The 23,836-nt window shown below is 42.3% G+C and overlaps 1 protein-coding gene across 5 annotated transcripts in view; it reads right to left on the minus strand.

Moving 5' to 3' along the window:
* Positions 1–23,836, minus strand: part of slc39a10 (solute carrier family 39 member 10) — a 63,962-nt gene that overhangs the window by 37,051 nt on the left and 3,075 nt on the right. For 2 of the 5 annotated variants that reach the window (XM_029664185.2, XM_029664100.2), the window contains exons 2-4: positions 7,852–7,934; positions 7,280–7,308; positions 86–1,270 (exon numbers count right to left, since the gene is read on the minus strand). In XM_029664185.2, coding sequence (XP_029520045.1) covers positions 86–1,270; positions 7,280–7,282 — 1,188 coding nt within the window. In that variant the 5' untranslated portion in view covers positions 7,283–7,308; positions 7,852–7,934. Of the gene's footprint in view, positions 1–85; positions 1,271–6,536; positions 6,629–7,279; positions 7,309–7,851; positions 7,935–16,385; positions 16,858–23,836 lie in introns of those variants that run through there. The other 3 variants (XM_065023301.1, XM_065023322.1, XM_065023233.1) reach the window with 3 other exon arrangements.

A 23,836-nucleotide genomic window follows, 5' to 3' on the forward strand; every position in this document is an offset into this window, starting at 1 on the left:
TACTACTCAGTTTATGCAAATCCATTTCATTTATATATATATATATAAAAACATTGTGTATTCATCACACATAAATAAGCCCCACCTCCTCATGCTGATGAACCACGTCCTCTTGATGCCTGGGCAGGGCTGGCACCGGTAACATGGGGCTCAAGTGGGGCTCACCTGCCGCCCTCTTCCCCCTAGGCGCAGAACTAAGACTGTGACCATGCACGTGGTCATGTTCCTGACTGTGGTTATGGTGGTCTTGGTTTCGTGCCCACTGGCCTTTGGGTTTCCTTGGCCTCCTGGGCTTGGATTCTGGAGGTAGGGTAAGTGGGGCAGAGGGCTTGGCAATGGGGACCTCTGAAGCCTCGGCCCCTGGTTGCTGCTCCTGGCGGGCCTGTGCCGGGGCTGTGGACGGCTGCTCTTGATGTGCTTGAGGACTGTCTGTGTTGTTTTGTGAGTGATGGGGGTGTGTGTGGGATTTGAGGTCATGATCATGATGAGGCTGAGTCTTGTTGCTGTGGTCTTCATGGTTGAGCTGTTGGCTCTCTTTGAGTTTGTGCTCTTTGTCTTGTTCGTGGTCATGATTTGGTTTATGATCATGAGTGTGGTCACCGTCTTTTACTGGGCCGTAGTCATGTTTGTGGTCGTGATCCTCCAATGGACCATCATCTACAGTTGGACTGGCACCGGTCGCCAGCTGGTTGCAGGGGGAGTGAGTTGGCCCTGGATCTGTGTGTGAGTGGTAGTGTGCATGGGGCCTCCCCAGTGTATGCTGGTGTCTATGCCCATGGCCATGCCCTGGCTCTTCGTGGGTGGGCGAGTGTGAGTGGAGCCCCTCCTGGACCTCCAGCAGGTCCAGGTGGGCAACGTGATCGTGGCCCAGCTCCTCATGCTCCAAGCCCACCACCTTCACCTCCCCCAGACCCAGGCTGAGCAGCAGGCTCTGGAAGCCACGGAAGTCCAGCTGGCCGCGCTGGCCGTAACGCCGGAACAGTTGGTGGATATAGAAGCGCTGCTCCAGCTCTAGCACCTCACCAGGACCCTTGTTCTGCACATCCATTTCCCCACCAGACCCTCCTCCGCCCACGTAAGGAGCCTGGGAGATCTGCAGGTCGCTGTGGGCGTGTTCATGACCATCATGTTCACCTTGGTGATGGCCGTGGTGATGGTGCTGGCTGTCGCCGTGGCAGTGGCTGCACTGGTGGAACAGGAAGGTGAGCACACATAGGAAGCAGAACTTTGTGTGAGTGTGGACTCGCATCGTCTCCCCGCTATGACACCCCTAAAATGGGTAAAGAGACACACACACACACACACACACACACACACACACACCTGTAAGAAACTTTGTTATAAGCCTAGAAATTGATGAAGTAGCTACCCAACTGATCTCATAATAACCAATCTGATTAAAATAAAAAAGACTGGACAAATGGGCTTTCATCTAATTGCAGCCTGAGCACAATAAGCTCCCCAAAGAGCTAGCCGGAGAAAGTGTGAGAAATGTGCTTTTTTTCCTTCATGTTTTTCCGCCAGAGGCAGACATAGCATTCCAGTCAAATGATCTTCATAAGATCTCCAGAGAGGCCTGGGGGTAAGGGGGATGCTAGGGAGTTGAATGGGAATAACTAACTGCAAAGATCAGAGTTAGAAAGAGGGTAAGGCAATGGGGATTGTTAGCAAGGGTACCCTTGATTTGATGCTAGACACACAGACAGTGCTTGGGACAGACCCCAGACAAACTGAAGAAGCCAAACTACAGAGAGCATTGAAGACCCAGACCAGCAACCGTATTGAAGACACAGATTGAAAGTACACAACACTACCAAATCACTTATTTTGATTACATTTTCAAAACATTGGTAGTGTGCTGTGTTCTATGTCTTTTATACAGAATTCATATATTTGCACTTTTTACCAGTCAAAAGTTTAGACACCTACTCATTCATACATTGTAGAAAAAGTGAACACATCAAAACTATGAAATAACACATATGGAATCATGCAGAACTCCCCCCCCAAAAAAACATTTTAGATTCTTCAAAGTCTTGACGGCTTTACACACTCTTGGGATTTTCTCATCCAGCTTCACCTTGAACAGTCTTGAAGGAGTTCCCACATATGCTGAGCACTTGTTGGCTGCTTTTCCTTCACTCTGCGGTAGAACTCATCCCAAACCATCTCAATTGGGTTGAGGTCGGGTGATTGTGGAGGCCAGGTCATCTGATACAGCACCGCATCACTCTTTGGTTAAATAGCCCTTACACAGCCTGGAGGTGTGTTGGGTCAATGTCCTGTTGAAAAACAAATTATAGTCCCACTAAGCACAAACCAGATCGGATGGCGTATCGATGCAGAATTCTGTGGTAGCCATGCTAGTTAAGTGTGTCCTGAATTTTAAAATAAATCTTAAAATAAGATTTAAAATAAATCACAGACAGTGTCACCAGCAAAGCACCCCCAGACCATCACACTTCCTCCTAAGACAAAGACACGGCAGACAGAACCAAAAACTGGCCCAAAAACCTCAAATCAGCCCAAAGGACAGATTTTCACTGGTCTAATGTCCATTGGTCGTGTTTCTTGGCGTCCTTTAGTAGTGGCTTCTTTGCAGAAATTCGACCATGAAGGCTTGATTCATGCAGTCTCCACTGAACAGTTGTCTGTTACTTGAACTTAAGTATTTATTTGGGCTGCAATTTGAGGCTGGTAACTAATGAACTTATCCTCTGCAGCAGAGGTAACTCTGGGTCTGCCTTTCCAATGACGGTCCTCTTGAGAGCCAGTTTCATCATAGGGCCCGATGGTTTTTTCCAATGCACTTGAAAAAAAAAACATTCAAAGCTTTTGAAATTTTCCGTTATGACTGACCTTCATGTCTTGAAGTAATGGACTGTTGTTTCTCTTTGCATATTTGATTCGTTCTTGCCACAATACACACTTGGTATTTTACCAAATAGGGTTATCTTCTGTATACCACCACTATCTTGTCAAAAAACAACTGATTGGCTCCAATGCATTAAGAAGGAAAGAAATTCCACAAGTTAACTTAAGGCACACCTGTTAATTGAAATGCATTCCAGGTGACTACCTCATGAAGCTGGTTGAGAATTCCAAGAGTGTACAAAGCTGTCAAGGCAAAGGGTGGCTACTTTGAAGAATCTCAAACATAAAATATATCTGGACTTTTTTGGTTACTGCATCATTCCACATGTTATTTCATAGTTTTGATGTCTTCATTATTATTCTACAATGAAGAAAATAGTAAAAATAAAGAAAAACCCTGGAATGAATAGGTGTCCAAACCTTTGACTGGTATTATATACACAAAAGTATGTGGACACCACTTCAAATTAGTGGATTTGGCCATTTCAGCCAAACCCATTGCTGACAGCTGTATAAAATCAAGCACACAGCCATGCAATTTCCATAGAAAAACATTGGAAATAGAATGCCCTTACTGAGGAGCGCATTGCATTTCAACCTGGCACCTTCATAGGATTCCTTCTAGAGCTGCCCCAGTCAACTGTGAGGGCCGTTATTGTGAAGTGGAAACACCTAGGATCAACAACGGCTTAGCCGCGAAGTGGTAGACGACAAGCTCACAGAACGGGACCACCGAGTGCGGCCATTGGATTCTGGAGCAGTGGAAACGTGTTCTCTGCAGTGATGAATCACGCTGCACCATCGGACAGTCCGTCAGATTAATCTGGGTTTGTCGGATACCAGGACAACGCTACCGGCCCAAATAAATAGTGCCAATGTAAAATTTGGTGGAGGAGGAATAATGGTCTGAGGCTGTATTTCATGGTTTGGGCTAGGCCCCTTATTTCCAGTGAAGTGAAATCTTAACGCTACAGCATACAATGTCATTCTAGACGATTCTGTGCTTCCAACTTTGTGGCAACAGTTTGGGGAAGGACCTTTCCTGTTCCAGCATAACAATGCTCCCATGCACAAAGCAAGGTCCATACAGAAATGGTTTGTTGAGATCAGTGTGGAAGAACTTGACTGGCCTGCACAAAGCCCTGATCTCAACTCCATCTAACAGCTTTGGGATGAATTGGAACGCCAACAGCGAGCCAGGCCTAATCGCCCAACATCAGTGGCCGACCTCACTAATGCTCGTGGCTGAATGGAAGCAGCAATGTTCCAACATCTAGTGGAAAGCCTTCCCAGAAGAGCAGTCTTATAGCAGCAAAGGGGGGGACCAACTCCATATTAATGCCCATGATCTTTGAAATGAGAAGTTCAACGACAAAGTAGCTAGACAATCTTTAGCAGTCTTGAGTCCTAGAGGGAATGGAACAAATCCAACAATTGTGCAACAAAGCACCACGACATTAAAATTAAAATCAGTCAACGGTGTAATTGTTTGAAAGGTGATCACTGCTCTGCATCCTTGGCTCCATATAATTTTTTTTATTTAAAAGTGGCCATGTTTAACTTTTTGGGAGACCAGAGCAAATGATCATAGAAAAGTAAGAAGATCTGTAACACACTGAAAGCAAGTCTAAGAGGCTGTAGAATTTTTCTGTGCGCCATTTCTAAACTTCCCATTGAAGTTGAGTCTTTCTTTTGTACACCAGCTTCAAACAGCTGAAAATACAATACTTTTGTTACTGGAAAATATATTTCACAGTGGTTTAGATGGTACAATGATTCTCTACACTATACTTATTTTGTCACATGAACTGAAATATTAGAATTTTAGCAACCAGGAAATGTGTAGTTCAACTTCAACCTTTATTTTAAGCCCACATGCAGTCTTTATAATTGTATGTTTTAATCACTCTGTCTAATAAAATCAGTGTTTATTTCATGAAAATAACTCCAAATATGTTTTTGATCATTTATTTCCCTGAGCCTTGTCATCGAAATGCTCAGTCAAATCTGTTTGACACGATCAATATACACAGCCATGATTGGCATACAGGATCCTCTAGACCAGGGATGGGCAATTGGCGGCCTTTTACAGGCCATCGGATCAATTTCCCCCCCAAAAAACATACTTTTAGAGTGAGAAGAGTTAGAATGCACAAGGGGAAATTTTTCTATTTGGTTGTGCATAAGCAGTTTCTCTCGTTATGTCAGTAACTGAAAGGCACTCAATTAGCTTGTGTCAGCTAACATTTTTTTTAGATTCAAGGGATTCTGTATCGAATACATTTAATGTATTTAGCATTGGTTATTGCTAGGCTAGTCATCTACAGATTCAAAGTGTGCATCCCGTTTCTGGTCACATTACAGGAAGGTTCTTTACACTCCCACTGACAATTAAAACCGCTAAGAAATTTTGGGGGGGGAGGCATGGACACATCTTGACTTTAGGACAATCCCAATATGATTGAAAGCAGAGAGCTTGTCATTCGTAAACCCTGGAGTAATACAACCTTATGACATATGGAATTGTTTAAGGTCATACTGTGGATCATTTAGCTATTTGATTTGGAATTTAGGAACCCTTTAAGTATCCCCAAAAAATGAACATTTTGATAAATTATTGAATATGGCCATTAATACACTATGCCATGGAAAAGATGAAAAGCATTCATAAAATGGCCAAATTGACAGAGATGAGGGGTATTGTTGGGGGGCGGTCATAGAGCAAAAACAGAGAACATCTTGTTCATAAGAGTCTCCCCTTTCTATAGAGTGGTTAAATTAGTTTGTATGCAAAACTGCTACAGACGTTTGTGAGAAGACCAATTTTCGGGGTGTTCCCTGGTCCGACAAACGGCCCTGTAGTTCTACCACTTTTGACAGCAGATGCAGAAGGGCGACATAAGCAGATGCGGTGGATTGAGATGCAGAGACTGCAATTGAAACTGGTATCTGTAGCTTGAACTGACAGATACATTTTTTATTGTGGTACTTAAATTGATGGACCGGTGCATAAAGATTTTTTTCTTCTCATTTTTATATATCAGTAACTGAGATTAAACAGGCCATGTTATTTTTGCTATGATCTGTCCCCCCTAGGGTAGAGTACTGCATCATACAATTATTTGTAAACATTCTACAGCTAGAAAGACTGTCTGCTACGCATGCTTCATTACGTCAGGCTACTTTATATAAATACTACCGTTTAGGCCAACATATGTTTGTGGTAGTGTCGATGTCAGATCACCATGCGCATCTCAGGCAATTCTGAAAACCTGGTACAGATCCCTAGTCTTCTACCCAAGCATAGTCGATAATCCTGCCAATACCAGAGCTAATCAATGACCAACTTCCTTATACCAGACTTAGGATAAGGAGGTGCAAATACTAGGATCCATTCTGCTCGATAATATGAATCTAATGCATGATACTTACAAATATAAAACATTTATATGAGTGACTTTATACACTTGTGCAACACAAGCAATATACTGACAATTATTTCAAGACAAATAACATATTGCCAAGTGCAGCCTGTTGCACACTATATTACCATGTAACAATTAAAGTGGGAATGAACTGCTAAAAATGGATGTACAGTCAAAGCAATGTGACACTAACCTTTCCCAGTCAAAAATCCAAGGAAAGCAGAGTAGGATACTTACCACAGAGTGCCTTGCTTGCCCAAGTGATGCGTGAAATCAAGTTAAGGCAGAGTGTGACAGCAGTGCAGCTTTTCGGTTGCAAACGGCAATGTGATTACAAGGCTACTTCGCAGCTGCTTCCGACAAGACACTGTTTATAAACATGAGTCTGGGCTGACCTATGAACCCACGTGGAGATAGAGCAAGACTAACCTATTTTAAGAACACACCTCTAACAAAACAGAGCATGGTGTGTGGGTCTACTGAATACATTCGTTGTTGAGTGCTTTCACAAGGTTTGAGATGTGAACTACAATAATTTCCACTTTATCACCAAAGCCCCATATACTACCCACCACTGCGACCTGTATGTTGTGACAGGTTAATATATGCTCTTGTTGGCTGGCCCTCGCTTCATATTCGTTGCCAAATCCACTGGCTCCAGATCATCTATAAGTCTTTGCTAGGTAAAGCCCTAAATATTCTGAAAAGTTTTTATTTTTATTGAAAGCTTGAAATGGACAGGACCTAAATGACCCAACAACCAAAACACAGGATCCATCCAAGTATTGCCTTCTTAACAAACAAGAAAATCAATAGCTATTTCTTGTTTATCAAAGTTTGCCAGCTAACTCATTGATCCTGCTTTGTAGTATACCCCACTGTGCGGGTGGGGTCTAAACACATAGGTAAAGCTTTTGGTTACAGTAGCCAAAGAATACTGTACTTGAACTTCTAGCCGGGGGGGCGGGTCATTAACTCACCATATCCAAGGGCGCCTTCTTCAATTCAACTGTGAATGAAAAGACCAATTCTCTGTTTAGTATAAAGCACATATACTTTGACACACACACACACACAACTCGAGACCCCTCGGGCTTAGTGTATTTTCAGGATTTAGTCAGGCTTGCGTGTTATGCACCACAACCAGTGTTTGTTTTTTATTTCAGACGGCCAATGAAAAAGGTCAGCGAGTGATGTAACCGAACGCACTACAACCCAGCTCGTGAATTCACATGATGTTATTCTTTTAAGTTATACAATTTCAACCATAATTTACACAACAATTAGGGATTTTTGACTCTGCTATACCTAGCCTGTTGTGACAGACAGCGGATTAACAGCATTCAGAGACAGCGAGAGAGAACTGTCCGCTTCCGTTCAGTACAGGTTTGAACACATACCCCCAAAGTCAAATTGAATAACTAGCCAGCGCACAAGAGGTTTGGTTCTGGGTTCCAAGAAAATACTCAACATAACCCATCTTTAGTAGCAAACACATTTCCTAGTTAACCAAATTAAACAAAATAACTCTGTTTGGAAACGTTAAACTTACTGTAGTAATACTGCTCCGCCTTGGCCCCCAATGCTGACGTGATAGGGCCTTTTCCAGTTCTTTCAGAAATACCAACTGTTGAGCTGAAGAGAGAAGTGTGACCAATTCTCAAAAACGTCAACAATAACAACTGAGTTTTGACAGATATCAACTGGCTTATTTGATGTCCAGCTGGAGTGGCCAAATCTCCTCCTTGAGAGCTGGGTATATGCAGGCTTTGCTCCAGTCCTACACCTACACACCTGCATCAGCTAATCAGTTCACAGAGAAGCAGCTGATCAGTTGAAGCAAGTGTGTTAGAATAGCTTTGGGGTGGAAATCCTGCCGGAGGATAGGCTAGCTTTCCAAGAGGGTTGAACAGAGTTGGTAAACAGAATACAGTGGGAAAATTACCACCTTTGTCTGCTTTACTTCCGTATACAGTCCCATTCTGTGTTGAATAGGCTTCAAGACAATATAATTAAATAAAAATGCAGTCAATTAAAATATAATTTATACATTTTACTTTCCTAAATTCAAGTAGCTACACCTCCCGCAGCTTTGGTCGTGTACTGGATTAGACAACACACTCGAGTCGCTCGAGCTAAAGACTCACAGAACCATAAGAAACAGCTAGATACAGGCTGTTTTGTGTTTTACATTAGATTACGCAGTTTAAAAAAAAAAATAATAATAAAAAATTTTTTTTACTGAACGCTGCCAGCCAGTACTTCTAAAAAAAAACATTTTTAGACTGGCAAGCTGTTCAAAAGAAAGACATACAGCTGGCGAGAATTGTGGTTAAAGTGTGTAGGCCTAGATAAAAATGAAATGGTTTTAACTTAGACTTCGTGCTTCTTCTTGGACGACAAAAACATTGGGAGTAAATTAATCTGAAAACACGTATTACATATTGTAAAATGTCAGTGGTTTTATGAATTTGACGATGCAAATTGAAGCTCATTCGAAGCCTTCAAAATATGTATACAGAAGTCCTATTTGTAGGACCCTCACATACAGTGCATTTGGAAAGTACTAAGACCCCTAGACGTTTTCCACATTTTGTTTCATTACAGCCTTATTATAAAAATGATTTTTTTTTTTTAAACAAACTCAAATCTACCCACAATACCCCATAAAGACAAAGCAAATACAGACTTAAACATTTTTGCTAATTTATTACAAATAAAAATCAATTTACTAAAGTATTCAGACCCTTGCTATGAGACTCGAAATTGAGCTCATCCTGTTTCCATTGATCATCCTTGAGATGTTTCTACAACTTGGATTCCATCTATGGTAAATTCAATTGATTGGACATGACTTGGAAAGGCACACACCGGTCTATATAAAAAGGTCCCACGGTTGACAGTGCATGTCAGAACAAAAACCTAACCATGAGGTCGAAGGAATTGTCCGTAGAGCTCCGATTGTGGACTACAGGAAAAGGAGGACCGAGCATGCCCCAATTCTAATCGACGGGGCTGCAGTGGAGCAGGATGAGAACTTCAAGTTCCATGGTGTCCAACTATCAATGGTCCAAACATATGAAGACAGTCGTGAAGAGGGCACGACAAAGCTAATTCCTCAGGAAACTAAAAGGACTTAGCATTAGTTCTCAGATCCTCAAAAGATTCTACAGCTGCACCATCGAGAGCAGCAACTGCTTAGCATCTGACCGCAAGGCACCAGAGGGTAGTGCATACAGCCCAGTACATCACTGGGGCCAAGCTTCCCGCCATCCAGGACCTCTATACCAGGCGGTGTCAGAGGAAGGCCCTAAAATTGTCAAAGACCCCAGCCACCCTAGTCATAGACTTCTCTCTGCTACCACACAGCAAGCTGTACCGGAGCGCCATGTCTAGGTCCAAAAGGCATCTTAACAGCTTCTAACTCCAAGCAATGAGACTACTGAACAGCTAATCAAAGGGCTACACATACCCCTCTTCAACACTGCTGCTACTCAGTTTATCTATGCATGGTAACTTAAAAACTCTACCTACAGCTCATATACCTTGACAAACCGGTGACGCCGCACATTGTACTGGTAGCCCTATATATAGCCTCGCTATTGTTATTTTTCTGCTGCTGTTTAATTGTTACTTAAAATTATATATTTTTTACTTAACTTCTTTGGGGTGGGGGGCAGTATTTTCACATCCGGATGAAAAGCATGCCCAGAGTAAACTGCCTGCTACGTCACCTGAGTGGGTTGATTCCCTGATGTGGTCATCCTGTCTGGGTTGGCGCCCCCCCTTGGGTTGTGCCATGGCAGAGATCTTTGTGGGCTATACTCAGCCTTGTCTCAGGATGGTAAGTTGGTGGTTGAAGATATCCCTCTAGTGGTGTGGGGGCTGTGCTTTGGCAAAGTGGGTGGGGTTATATCCTTCCTGTTTGGCCCTTTCCGGGGGTGTCCCCGGATGGGGCCACAGTGTCTCCTGACCCCTCCTGTCTCAGCCTCCAGTATTTATGCTGCAGTAGTTTGTCGGGGGGCTAGGGTCAGTTTGTTATATCTGGAGTACCTCTCCTGTCCTATTCGGTGTCCTGTGTGAATCTAAGTGTGCGTTCTCTAATTCTCTCCTTCTCTCTCTCTCGGAGGACCTGAGCCCTAGGACCATGCCCCAGGACTACCTGACATGATGACTCCTTGCTGTCCCCAGTCCACCTGGCCATGCTGCTGCTCCAGTTTGAACTGTTCTACCTTATTATTCGACTATGCTGGTCATTTATGAACATTTGAACATCTTGGCCATGTTCTGTTATAATCTCCACCCGGCACAGCCAGAAGAGGACTGGCCACCCCACATAACCTGGTTCCTCTCTAGGTTTCTTCCTAGGTTTCGGCCTTTCTAGGGAGTTTTTCCTAGCCACCGTGCTTCTACACCTGCATTGCTTGCCGTTTGGAGTTTTAGGCTGGGTTTCTGTACAGCACTTTGAGATATCAGCTGATGTACGAAGGGCTATATAAATAAATTTGATACGCAGGCCCAGATGCTAGGATATGCATATTATTAGTAGATTTGGATAGAAACACTGAAGTTTCCAAAACTGTCTAAATGATGTCTGAGTATAACAGAACTCATATGGCAGGCAAAAACCTGAGAAAAATCCAACCAGGAAGTGAGAAATCTGAGGTTTATATGTTTACAAGTCAATATACAGTGTATGTGGGGTCATATTGCACTTCCCACGGCTTCCACTAGATGTCAACAGTCTTTAGAACCTGGTTTCAGGCTTCTACTGTGAAGTGGGAGAGAATGATAGCTGAGTCATGGGTCTGCCAGAAGGCCATGTGCTCAGTCAGGCGCGCGCCCGTGAGTTAGCTCCGTTCCCTTTCATTTCTAAAAACAAAGGAATTCTCCGGTTGAAACATTATTGTATAAGATGTATATAATCAATCTTTAGGATGCTTTTTATCATACATCGTTTGACATGTACCTACGAACTGTAATATATATTTTGACTTTGTCTGGACCTAGTGCCTGCACATTTGGATTACTGTACTAAATACGAACAAAAAGGGGAGGTATTTGGACAAATTATGGACTTTATCGAACAAAACTAACATTTATTGTGGAACTGGGATTCCTGGGAGTGCATTCTGATGAAGATCAGCAAAGGTAAGTGAATATTTATAATGCCATTTCTAACTTCTGTTGACTCCACAACATGGCGGGTATCTGTATTGCTTATTTTGGTCTCATAGCGCTGTACTCCGATTATTCCATGGTGTGCTATTTCCGTAAAGCTTTTTTGAAATCTGACACCGGTTGCATTAACCTCTTAAGTCGACCCTCTACTTTTTTGAACATTCTGTTAAAACTCGCGCAACATTTCAGCGCCCTGCTACTCATGCCAGGAATATAGTATATGCATTTGCTTAGTCTGTGTGGATAGAAAACACTCAGACGTTTAAAAAAACTGGTTAAATCACTGCTGTGGCTTTACCAGAACGGCATTTACATCGAAAAGCACAGGAAAAACTGATCACTGAAAATGGGAAAATATATCCATGCGCTACTTTAACCCATTGATAAACGTGAACCACAATTAATTGACTGAGGTTGCAGTACCTACAGCTTCCACACGGTGTCTAGAGTCTTGTTATTTCCCTTCGAGTTTTTTCTTGGTCAAACACATGCAGGACACCGTATCTCCTCCGGTCTAGGACCGGATATTTTCGTTGAGTTTCTAGCCGGACATTTTTCCAGACGGACAGCTAATGATCTTTACATCGCCTCCTGATGAATTTTATCGCTTATTAACGTTTACTAATACCTAAAGTTGCATTACAAACGTATTTCGAAGTGTTTTGTGAAAGTTTATCGTCGACTTTTTGAATTTTAAAAAATGACGTCACGTTTTGAAACGATGTTTTTTTCGTTTATCACACAGTCTACATATAACGATATCTAGGCTTTATATGGACCGATTTAATCGAAATAAAGACCCAAATAGTGTTTATGGGACATCTAGGAGTGCCAACAAAGAAGATGGTGAAAGGTAATGAATGTTTTCTATTTTATTGTGCGGTTTGTGTAACGCCAAAATGCTAATTATTTTGTTTACGTCCCCTGTGGGTCTTTTGGGGTGTTACATGCTATCAGATAATAGCTTCTCATGCTTTCGCCGAAAAGCATTTTAAAAATCTGACTTGTTGCCTGGATTCACAACGAGTGTAGCTTTAATTCGATACCCTGCATGTGTATTTTAATGAACTTTTGAGTTTTAACTAATACTATTAGCATTTAGCGTAGCGCATTTGCATTTCCAGAGCTCTAGTTGGGACGCAAGCGTCCCGAGTAGAAGCAACAGGTTAAGGAGAAGTACATCTTTAATTCCATGCAAAATGGTTGTATTTTCATCAACATTTATGATGAGTATTTCTGTAAATTGACATAGCTCTCTGCAAAATCACCAGATGTTTTGGAGGCAAAATCTAACGCGCCAATGTAAACAGAGATTTTTGGATATAAATATGAACTTTATCAAACAAAACATACATGTACTGTGTAACATGAAGTCCTATGAGTGCCATCTGATGAAGAGCAAAGGTTAGTGATTAATTCTCTAGATTTCTGCTTTTTGTGATTCCTCTCTTTGGCTGAAAAAATGGCTGTGTTTTTTTGTGACTAGGTACTGACCTAACATAATCGCATGGTGTGCTTTTGTCGTAAAGCCTTTTTGAAATCGGACACTGTGGTGGAATTAACAAGTTTATCTTTTAAAAAAAGGGTGTATGTTTGAGGAATTTTAGTTATGAGATTTCTGCACCCTGCACTGTCACTGGATGTTGGTCAGGTGGGACGTTAGCATCCTAAGTACCCTAGAGAGGTTAACCAACAATGCTTTAAGAAAATGTGTTAAGGACTTGTAAGTAAGCATTTCACTGTAAAGGTTCACACCTGTTGCATTCAGCGCATGTGACAAATAAAATGTCATTTGAGACAGGATTGTCTCAAGGCACAGATTTGGGAAAGGGTACCAAACAATGTTTGCAGCATTGAAGGTCCCCAAGAGCACAGCGGCCTCCATCATTCTTAAAAGGAAGAAGTTTGGAACCACCAAGACCCTCCTAGAGCTGGACGCCCGGCCAAACTGAACAATAGGGGGATGACCCATTGGCCTGAATGCCAGGCGTCATATGGAGGAAACCTGGCACGATCCTTAAGGTGAAGCATGGTGGTGGCAGATCATGCTGTGGGGATATTTTCCAGCGGCAGGGCCTGGGAGACTTGTCAGGATTGAGGGAATAATGAACGAAGCAAAGTACAGAGATATGCTTGAAGAAAACCTGCTCCAGTTCGCTCAGGACCTCAGATTTGGGCAACGGTTCACCTTCCAACAGGACAATTACCCTAAGCACACAGTCAAGTCAACGCAGGAGTGGTTTCTGGACAAGTCTCCGAAAGTCATTCAGCAGCCCAGTCAGAGCCCGGACTCGAACCCGATTGAACATCTTTGGAGGCCTGAAAATAGCTGTGCAGTGACGCTCCCCATCCTACCCGACAGAGCTTGAGACAAACTCCAAATACAGGTGTGCCAAGCTTGTAGTATCATACCCAAGAAGAGTCGAGGTGCTTCAAAGTACTGAGTAAAGGGTCTCAAAACTTATGTAAATGTAAAAAAGTAGAAAGAATGTCTAAAAAATTAAACAAATAAAAACTGTTCTTTATCATTAAGCGGTATTGTCTGTAGATTGATTAAATAGTTTGTCCCCTCATCAATTTTAGAATAAGGCTGAAACATACAATTTGGGAAAATTCATGGGGTCTGAATACTTTCTGCACAAATCCACAGGCCTCCACATTCAAAGAACTACCACAGTTTATTATCTGATGGTTATGCAAACACCTAAGCCTCACAGGCTTTGACTTATACACGACCTAGGCTTATACAACATGGTCCAATAACTAGCAGTCTAGTGAAAATTATCAGAGGGCCTGGCAGAAGCAGCGGTGCATTCCTGGCGTGCACAGTCAAGGCTTTTTCTCTATCGCTCATCGTTAGACACGAGGCGGTGGGAGAGGAGACGGGAGCCCTTAAGCCGCGTCATATGACTCTCACACGGCTACAGCTTCCTCCTCATCTGTCTCTGTGTGAGACAAATTGAATTTTGTCACATGCTTCATAAAAATAATAGGTGTAGATTTAACAGTGAACTGCTTACTTACAGGCCCTTCCCACCAATGCAGAAGAAAACAAAAATAACTAGAAAAATATTAACATGCGGGACAAATACACAAGTAACGATAACTTAGGTATATACACACACACACGGGTACCAGTACGAGGTAGATCTGTACATATAGGTAAGGATCAATTTACTAGGCAACAGGATAGATAATAAACAGTAGTAGTAGCAGCAACATACAGTGGGGCAAAAAAGTATTTAGTCAGCCACCAATTGTGCAAGTTCTCCCACTTAAGACGAGGTCTGTAATTTTCATCATAGGTACACTTCAACGATGACAGACAAAATGAGAAAAAAAAAATCCAGAAACATCACATTGTAGGATTTTTAATTGATTTGCAAATTATGGTGGAAAATAAGTATTTGGTCACCTACAAACAAGCAAGATTTCTGTCTCTCACAGACCTGTAACTTCTTTATGAGGCTCCTCTGTCCTCCACTCGTTACCTGTATTAATGGCACCTGTTTGAACTTGTTATCAGTATAAAAGACACCTGTCCACAACCTCAAACAGTCACACTCCAAACTCCACTATGGCCAAGACCAAAGAGCTGTCAAAGGACACCAGAAACAAAATTGTAGACCTGCACCAGGCTGGGAAGACTGAATCTGCAATAGGTAAGCAGCTTTGTTTGAAGAAATCAACTGCGGGAGCAATTATTAGGAAATGGAAGACATACAAGACCACTGATAATCTCCCTCGATCTGGGACTCCACGCAAGATCTCACCCCGTGGGGTCAAAATTATCACAAGAACGGTGAGCAAAAATCCCAGAACCACACGGGGGGACCTAGTGAATCAACTGCTGAGAGCTGGGACCAAAGTAACAAAGCCTACCATCAGTAACACACTACGCCACCAGAGACTCAAATCCTGCAGTGCCAGACGTGTCCCCCTGCTTAAGCCAGTACATGTCCAGGCCCGTCTGAAGTTTGCTAGAGAGCATTTGGATGATCCAGAAGATTGGGAGAATGTCATACGGTCAGATGAAACCAAAATATAACTTTTTGGTAGAAACTCAACTTGTCGTGTTTGGAGCACAAAGAATGCTGAGTTGCATCCAAAGAACACCATACCTACTATGAAGCATGGGGGTGGAAACATCATGCTTTGGGGCTTTTTTTCTGCAAAGGGACCAGGACGACTGATCCGTGTAAAGGAAAGAATGAATGGGGCCATGTATCGTGAGATTTTGAGTGAAAACCTCCTTCCATTAGCAAGGGCATTGAAGATGAAACGTGGCTGGTTCTTTCAGCATGACAATGATCCCAAACACGTCGCCCAGGCAACAAAGGAGTGGGTTCGTAAGAAGCATTTCAAGGTCCTGGAGTGGCCTAGCCAGTCTCCAGATCTCAACCCCATAGAAAACCTTGAGGGAGTTGAAAGTCTGTGTTGCCCAGCAACAGCCCCAAAACATCACTGCTCTAGAGGAGATCTGCATGGAGGAATGGGCCAAAATACCAGCAACAGTGTGTGAAAACCTTGTGAAGACTTACAGAAAACGTTTGACCTCTGTCATTGCCAACAAAGGGTATATAACAAAGTATTGAGATAAACTTTTGTTATTGACCAAATATGTATTTTCCACCTTAATTTTTAAATAAATTCATTAAAAATCCTACAATGTGATTTTCTGGATTTTTTCTCTCTCATTTTATCTGTCATAGTTGAAGTGTACCCATGATGAAAATTATAGGCCTCTCATCTTTTTAAGTGGGAGAACTTGCACAATTGGTGGCTGACTAAATACTTTTTTGCCCCACTGTATGTGAGGAGTCAAAAGAGGGGGGCAAAAATTGTCATAGAAGGTGGTTACCTATATAACTAATAGCTACCGGACTAACTATTTAGCAGTCTTACGGTTTGAGAGTAGAAGTTGTTCAGGGTCCTGTTGGTTCCAGACTAACTGCATCGGTACCGCTTGCCGTGCGTTATCAGGGATAACGGTCTATGATTTAAGTGGCTGGAGTCTGAACATTTTAGGGCCTTCTTCTGACACCGCCTGGTACAGAGGTCCTGAAGTGCAGGGAGCTTGGACCCGGTGATGTAATGGGCTGTACGCACTACCCTTGCGGTCAGATCCAAGCAGTTGCCATACCAAGCGGTGATTCAGCCAGTCAAGATGCTCTCAATGGTGCAGCTGAAGAACTTTGAGGACGTAAGGGCCCATGCCGACTCTTTTCAGACTCCTGAGGGGGAAAGGGCTTTGTTGTACCTTCTTTACGACAGTGTTGGTGTGGGCCATGATAATTCCTTAACGATGTGGACACGGGGGAACTTGAAGTGCTCGATCCCCTTCACCGTGTGTGTGTGTGTGTACGAAACATGTCCAGGTCTGTTGTTGCATTTCTGCAGACAGTACTGTGGGGGGGGGGTGAAGTCAGGACAAGTGTAGTGCCCTGTCACTGAATCATGCACCTGGTTAGCTCTCACTACTAATAATACATCTCAGCCTTTACATTTACATTTAAGTCATTTAGCAGACGCTCTTATCCAGAGCGACTTATAAGATGTAGATTCACAGTTTACATTTTACAAATTTCCACTTTGGCAGACTACATGGCATGTCAAACTGAATTGAACACAGACCACAACAATAGAAAATAAACTCCTATAAAAGTAGAGACTAAGAAATGTTTTGGGTTTTAACTAGGCTACTTTTCTACTGTATATCTGACTGGTTTGTGAGCCAGACTTTACAGAGCAGAAAGGGCAACTAAACTGGTATAGTACTTAGCATTCAGACCCCTTGAATTTTTACACAGTTAATTTACAGCATCATTCTAAAATGGTTTAAAAACATTTTTTAAATCCTCATTAAACTACATACAATACCCAATAATGGCAAAGCGAAAACAGATTTAGAAATGTTTTGCAAATGTATTAATTATAAACATACACTAGCGTTCAAATGCAAATTAAAATCGATCAAAATACAGTGTTGATAGACATTGTTAATGTCTATTGTAGCTAGAAACAGGTGATTTTTTTCATGGAATATCTACACAGGCGTACAGAGGCCCATTATCAACAACCATCACTCCTGTATTCCACTGGCATGTTGTGTTAGCCAATTCAAGTTTATTATTTTAAAAGGCTAATTGATCATTAGAAAACCCTTTTGCAATTATGTCAGCACAGCTGTGGTAAATTCAATTGATTGGACAGGATTTGGAAAGTCACACACCTGTCTATATAAGGTCCCACAGTTGACAGTGCACGTCAGAGCAAAAACCAAGCCATGAGGTCGAATGAATTGAACGTAGCTCTGAGACAGGATTTTGTCGCGGCACAGATCTGGGGATGGGTACCAAAAGATTTCTGCAGCATTGAAGGTCCCCAGGAACACAGCGGCCTCCATCATTCTTAAAATGGAATACGTTTGGAACCACCAAAACTCTTTCTAGAGCTGGCTGCCCGGCCAAACTGAGAAACCGGGGGAGAAGGGCCTTGGTCAGGGAGGTGACCAAGAACCCGATGGTCACTGACAGATCTCCAGAGTTCCTATGTGAAGATGGGAGGAACCTTCAGAAAGACAAACATCCTGCAGCACTCCACCAATCAGGCCTTCATGGTAGAGGGGCCAAATGAAGGCGATTCCTCAGTAAAAAAAAAAAAAAGGCACGACAGCACGCTTAGTTTGCCAAAAGGCACCTAAAGGACTCGACCCATAAGAAACAAGATTCTCTGGTCCGATTAAACCAAGTTTGAAGTCTTTGGCCTGAATGCCAAGCATCACATCTGGAGGAACGCTGGCACCATCCTTACAGTGAAGCATGGTGGTAGCAGAAGCATGCTGTGGGGATGTTTTTCAGCCACAGGGCCTGGGATACTAGTCAGGATCGAGGGAAAGATGAACAGAGCAAAGTGCAGAGATCCTTGATGAAAACCTGCTCCAGAACACGTAAGGACCTCCGACTGGGGCGAAGGTTCACCTTCCAATAGGACAACAACCCTAAGCACACAGCCAAGACAATGCAGGAGTGGCTTCTGGACAAGTCTCTGAATGTCCTTGAGTGGCCCAGCCAGAGCTCGGACTTGAACCTGATCGAGCATCTCTGGAAAGACATGAAAATAGCAGTGCAACGACACTTCCCATCCAACCTGAGAGCATCTGAAGAGGAGATCGGGAAAAACTCCCCAAAGACAGGTGTGCCAAGCTTGTAGTGTCATACCCAAGAAGACTCAAGGCTGTAATCGCTGCCAGGGGTGCCTTCAACAAAGTACTGAGTAAAGGGTCTGAATAATTATGGGAATGGGATAGTTTTCTTCATAAATTTGCAAACATAAAAAAAAAATTATGGGGTATTGTGTGTAGATTGAGGGGGAAAACTATTTCATCCATTTTGGAATAAGGCTGTAACGTAAGAAAATGTAGAAAATTCAAGGGGTATGAATACTTTACGAATGCACTGTACACTGGAGAAGCAACATAAATTCCTTCAACATTGACATGTTCACTTATCAACTGCATTTGGTCACATGGATAGCTAGTTTTTCCACTCACTCAGGATAGTGCACAGTATTGCACGTCCATTCACAACCAATCCATCCAGTTAGAAACACGGCAATGACCCTTGGTTACTTTAACAAGGGGTGGATGGACTCAGGCTCCTAGCTTGAGTCCCACCGTAAGCTGGTGCAATTCAGCATGAGATCTTTAAAACTGAACGTATGTGTGATGCTGACGTGCTACAGGCTGGGGACGAGTTAACCGCAGGATGAGAGGGACGGACCGAGGCTACGCCTGCAACCAGGTAAAAACTTATTAGCAAACCATGTCAAAACAGGGACGACTGAAACCTAAACAGCACTTGGGGAGGGCTCAAAAAGGTACAGCTTACCTTTATCTCAAGACCTAGAGGAACAAAAGAAGGACTCCTCTCACACCCAATGCTCTTCTGGGTTACTATTGGAACTGGTTGGCTGTTTTAAAGTCTTTAAAATCAGTTGACGTAGGCTAACTCGTTTGTGTGTGGGACGTGGTGTACAAAGGGAGGGGACAGAGTGTGTGCATGTCTTGGAGATGGGATCAGAGTTAATGAACCGGACATTTTCTGGAAGGGGTGGGGGTCCAGATGATTTGTGCATGTGTATACAGACTGAGCAAGAAGCCAGAGTCTGGTGAGTTACGCAAGAGGGCACAAATGGGCATGACATTCGTGAGGCAACATGCTGACATATCATTGGGAGAGAGAAAGAGACCGAGAAACTGACAGAGAGAAAGAGAACCAAACGATATGATGAGTAGACATGTGACGGTTATTGAATAACCGTGGTTGGTTATGGATGAAGACTCATGAAAATAACTGTAAAAAAACGTTTAAAAATAGGCCTACATTCATTTTAGGATGACATTTAAAATGTTTTATAACTTTATTTTCATGTAGATAAACTTTACCTAATGGTGGGAGTGTTGACTAATGATTATAAGCAATTGTTCAGCTAACTTTGTCTATTAAACTTTCTACATCTTTCCTTTGATGCTTTAGCTAGAATGCGCTGATGTTGGGTCAAATAGACAAGGCACCAATCCTCTCCAACCTGGCATGGTATAGTTCTTAATGTATCGACTAATGAGCAATGATCCTGCCCAGTATGATGCCCTAGGTGATAAAGTAGAATAGTAGCCTAGGTTAGTGCACAGCCAGCAATGCACTTTCATGAATGCCCATGCGGTAACCTACAGTTTGTAAAACAGGCAAATTTCCATTTATTAGTCATTTGGTTATGTTAATTTCTTGCATGTGCTAATTACAGTAGCTACACTTGACCGGCTACACTTGAGAAAAAAAGTATTGGTTTATTTCATAGGCTCCCATCATTTACACGCTCCATGTGAGCAATGCGCATGCATCTGGTTTCTCTGCCCTGTTAATGTTGACAGAGTGCGCACCTGGGCACGCATAGAAGTACCTGGCCTGCTTCTTGCAAATGTCAAATCTAGGAAAGTGCCCAGCCGGGCTTCTGTCATTTTTTCTTCACCTTTTTTTTTTTTACAAAATGTTATCCTTTCAAAAATATAATAGTTCCTTACAGTATTTGAAAAATCTTTCCAACACTCTCCCCCTCAATCAGTGGCACTGATAAATAGCCTACACGCAACTTGTCCATAGCCTATTTGAAGGATTGCCAAGTTTATCTTCATACTCGTCCCCTTCATACTTCCAATATCATATAATCTATTTCAAAAGAACCTATGGTAAGCGTAATAAAAATACATTAAAAAAAAAAAAGTTTAATGAATGGAGGAATGTTTGCTCATCTGACATGCACTGTTGGTGTTGATTTATGGGCGCTTTTACGAGGGTGTGCTTGTTTGAGTTTGCCGATTCCCTCTACAGTCCCATTTTTGTCCATTAAGAAAGTTTCCTAAGTAGCCTGTCTGGACACAAATCGCTTTAATAAGAATCAAAATGGTCCTGGTCATGATTTAAGCTACATTATTTCTCATTAAAAAGGTGTCCTGCCTTTGAAGAAAATACACTATATGACTAAAAGTATGTGGGCATCTGCTCAATGAACATCTCATTCCAAAATCATGGGCTTTAATATGGAGTTGGTCCACCCTTTGCCACTATAACAACCTCCACTCTTCTGGGAAGGCTTTCAAGTAGATGTTGGAATGTTTCAGTCGGGGACTTGCTTCAACCACAAGAGCATTAGGGTGGTCAGGCACTGAATTCTCTTGAAAGTACAAAATCATCTAGAATATCATTATATGCTGTAGCGTTAAGATTTCCTTTCACTGGAACTAAGGGGCCAAGCCCGAACAATGAAAAACAGCCCAGGACCAGTATTCCTCTTCTGGCTTGTTAAAATTGTGGAATTTCTTTCCTTGTTAATGCATTGGAGCCAGTTGTGTTGTGTCATGGTAGGGGTGGTATACAGAAGATAACCCTATTTGGTAAAAGACCAAGTCCATATTACGGCAAGAACAGTTAACATAAGCAAAGAGAAATGACAGGCCATCATTACTTTAAAGACATGAAGGTCAGTCAATGCGGAAAATTAACAACCAAGTTTCTTCAATTGCAGTCGCAAAAAACATCAAGCACTATGATGAAACTGGCTCTCATGAGGACCACCACAGGAAGGGAAGACCCAGAGTACCTCTGTTGTTCAGAGACCGCATGAATCAGGCCTTCGTAGTCTAACTGCTGCAAAGAAACCACAACTAAGTGATACCAGTAAGAAGAGACTTGCTTGGGCCAAGTGGAAATCTGTCCTTTGGGCTGATGAGTCCAGATTTTGGGGTTCCAACCACTGTGTCTTTGTGAGACACAGAGAAGGTGAAAGGATGATCTCCACGTGTACATTTCCCACCGTGAAGCACGGAGGTGGTGGTGTGATGGTGCTTTGCTAGTGACACGGTCTGTGATTTATTTAGAATGCAGCTATACGCCATCCCATCTGGTTTGCGCTTAATGGGACTATCATTTCTTTTTCAACAGGACAATGACCCAAAACACACCTCCAGGCTGTGTAAGGGCTATTTGACCAAGAAGGAGAGTTATCCCAACCCATCTCAATTGGGTTGGGATAAGTTGGACCACAGAGTGAAGAAAAAGCAGCCAACAAGTGCTCATTCTATGTGGGAACTCCTTCAAGCCTGCCGGAAAAGCATTCCAAATGAGCTGGTTGAGAGAATATGCAGAAAATAGGATCTGTGTATATATATAAAAAAGATATACAGAAAAGCCAACAGACAAGGTAGGCATATATATATATATATATATATCTTCATTTTGACTGTTAATATTGTGTGTCAATACTAAAATGCAACAGATCATCTCCAACCTGGCATTTCTTAATTGGTTTCTTAATATTTATAAGTAATAACCTGAATAATAATAACGCAGTGGAATGGCTTGTTTCAAATAGGTTTTTACTAAGGAAGCATATCCATGTAAACAAGTGTACAAACCAAATTGTGACCCCCACTGAATGGGTGGTCAGTGACCGTGTATTTGGCTTGGCCAATTACTGTAACCTCAAATTTCAAGACCGTCACAGCACTAATCATGAGACATCACCATAGGAGATGTGGGCACCTGATCGACCACCTAAACAGGGAATTTTTAAAAAAGTTGAGAAATGTCTTAACTGAACATGAGAACGAGTCAGAATTAAAACGGGGGCTGCTAATCGGGGGGTTTTCAACAGCCTCTCTGGACAATTTCCACAGCAGTCTGTAAGAACCTTTTGAGGTGATATATATGGAGGAAACAGAGTGCATTTTTGGGTTTGTGTGCAAAACTCTTATGGGCAAAGAGTCAGGCTCATGTCTAAGGACCAGTCCAGGGATATGGGGTTTTATATTGGCGTCTGGAAAACCGGATATGTCATTAGGCATACTGTGAATCTTTGTGGAAAATATTTGTGGCTAGAGGAAGCTTTGACTGCTTACTCATGTCCTGTTCAGTTTCGGCAAAAACTCATTTTCAAAGTTGACCTTTGGAATTGTGCCGTTTCACATTGGTGTACTTTTAAGAAACCGACTGGAATGACAATATCCATAGAACACATTCTGAAATTAGACTCAAAAGTCACAAATATACTGGCCCAATATGATATCCACATTATACACATAGATATTTCCCCCTATACAATCCCTCAGACATACGAAAAGAGGAAGGAAATGATGTTTACAAGCAATGATTAACATTAGAGCTGCTGCTTGTGCATTTTACAATACGTTGTCCAGCTTCACCTGATTTGCAGTGTTACAGTAATTCTGAATAAGGCTACTCTGTAAAACTGAACCTGACATCACTTCTGCCATTAATTCTACTGCATCTAGCTAGTTACCATGCCGGTCAGTGTACATGCGTGTTTGCCACTGTTGAAGGAAATTTGCATTCAGCTGTAAGAAGTACAATACAGACACTGCACAAAATGCAAGTTATGAAAGTCATAATATATATTCATGTTATATAGGGCTAGGTAAAAAGTTGCTGTTAATAACAAAAACATAGGCCTAGACACGGTGGAAATGTTTGCCAATACCCCACCTTGTCATTACATAGGGCTAAGCTTGTGGATTTCCAAATCCACACAAAAATAATGTGCGGAGTGTTAAGAAAATATGTATTACGCAACCATTAAGCATGGACCCTCCATGTACAGTGCAAGCACCTGACATGCTTAGGATGACTCTGGCGAGATCACCACCTGGCCGGGTAATGTTCAGTAAGCACAAAATGTAAATGTAATTTGAAACAAAATAGACCATTCTACTTCAACAATTTAAGGCAGTATTTGTGTTTTGAAGCATTTTCTAAGCTATAGGGCAAATTAACAGAACATTC

Source organism: Oncorhynchus nerka, linkage group LG1 (assembly GCF_034236695.1).
Source record: "Oncorhynchus nerka isolate Pitt River linkage group LG1, Oner_Uvic_2.0, whole genome shotgun sequence".
In the NCBI taxonomy this organism is placed as follows: Eukaryota; Metazoa; Chordata; class Actinopteri; order Salmoniformes; family Salmonidae; genus Oncorhynchus; species Oncorhynchus nerka.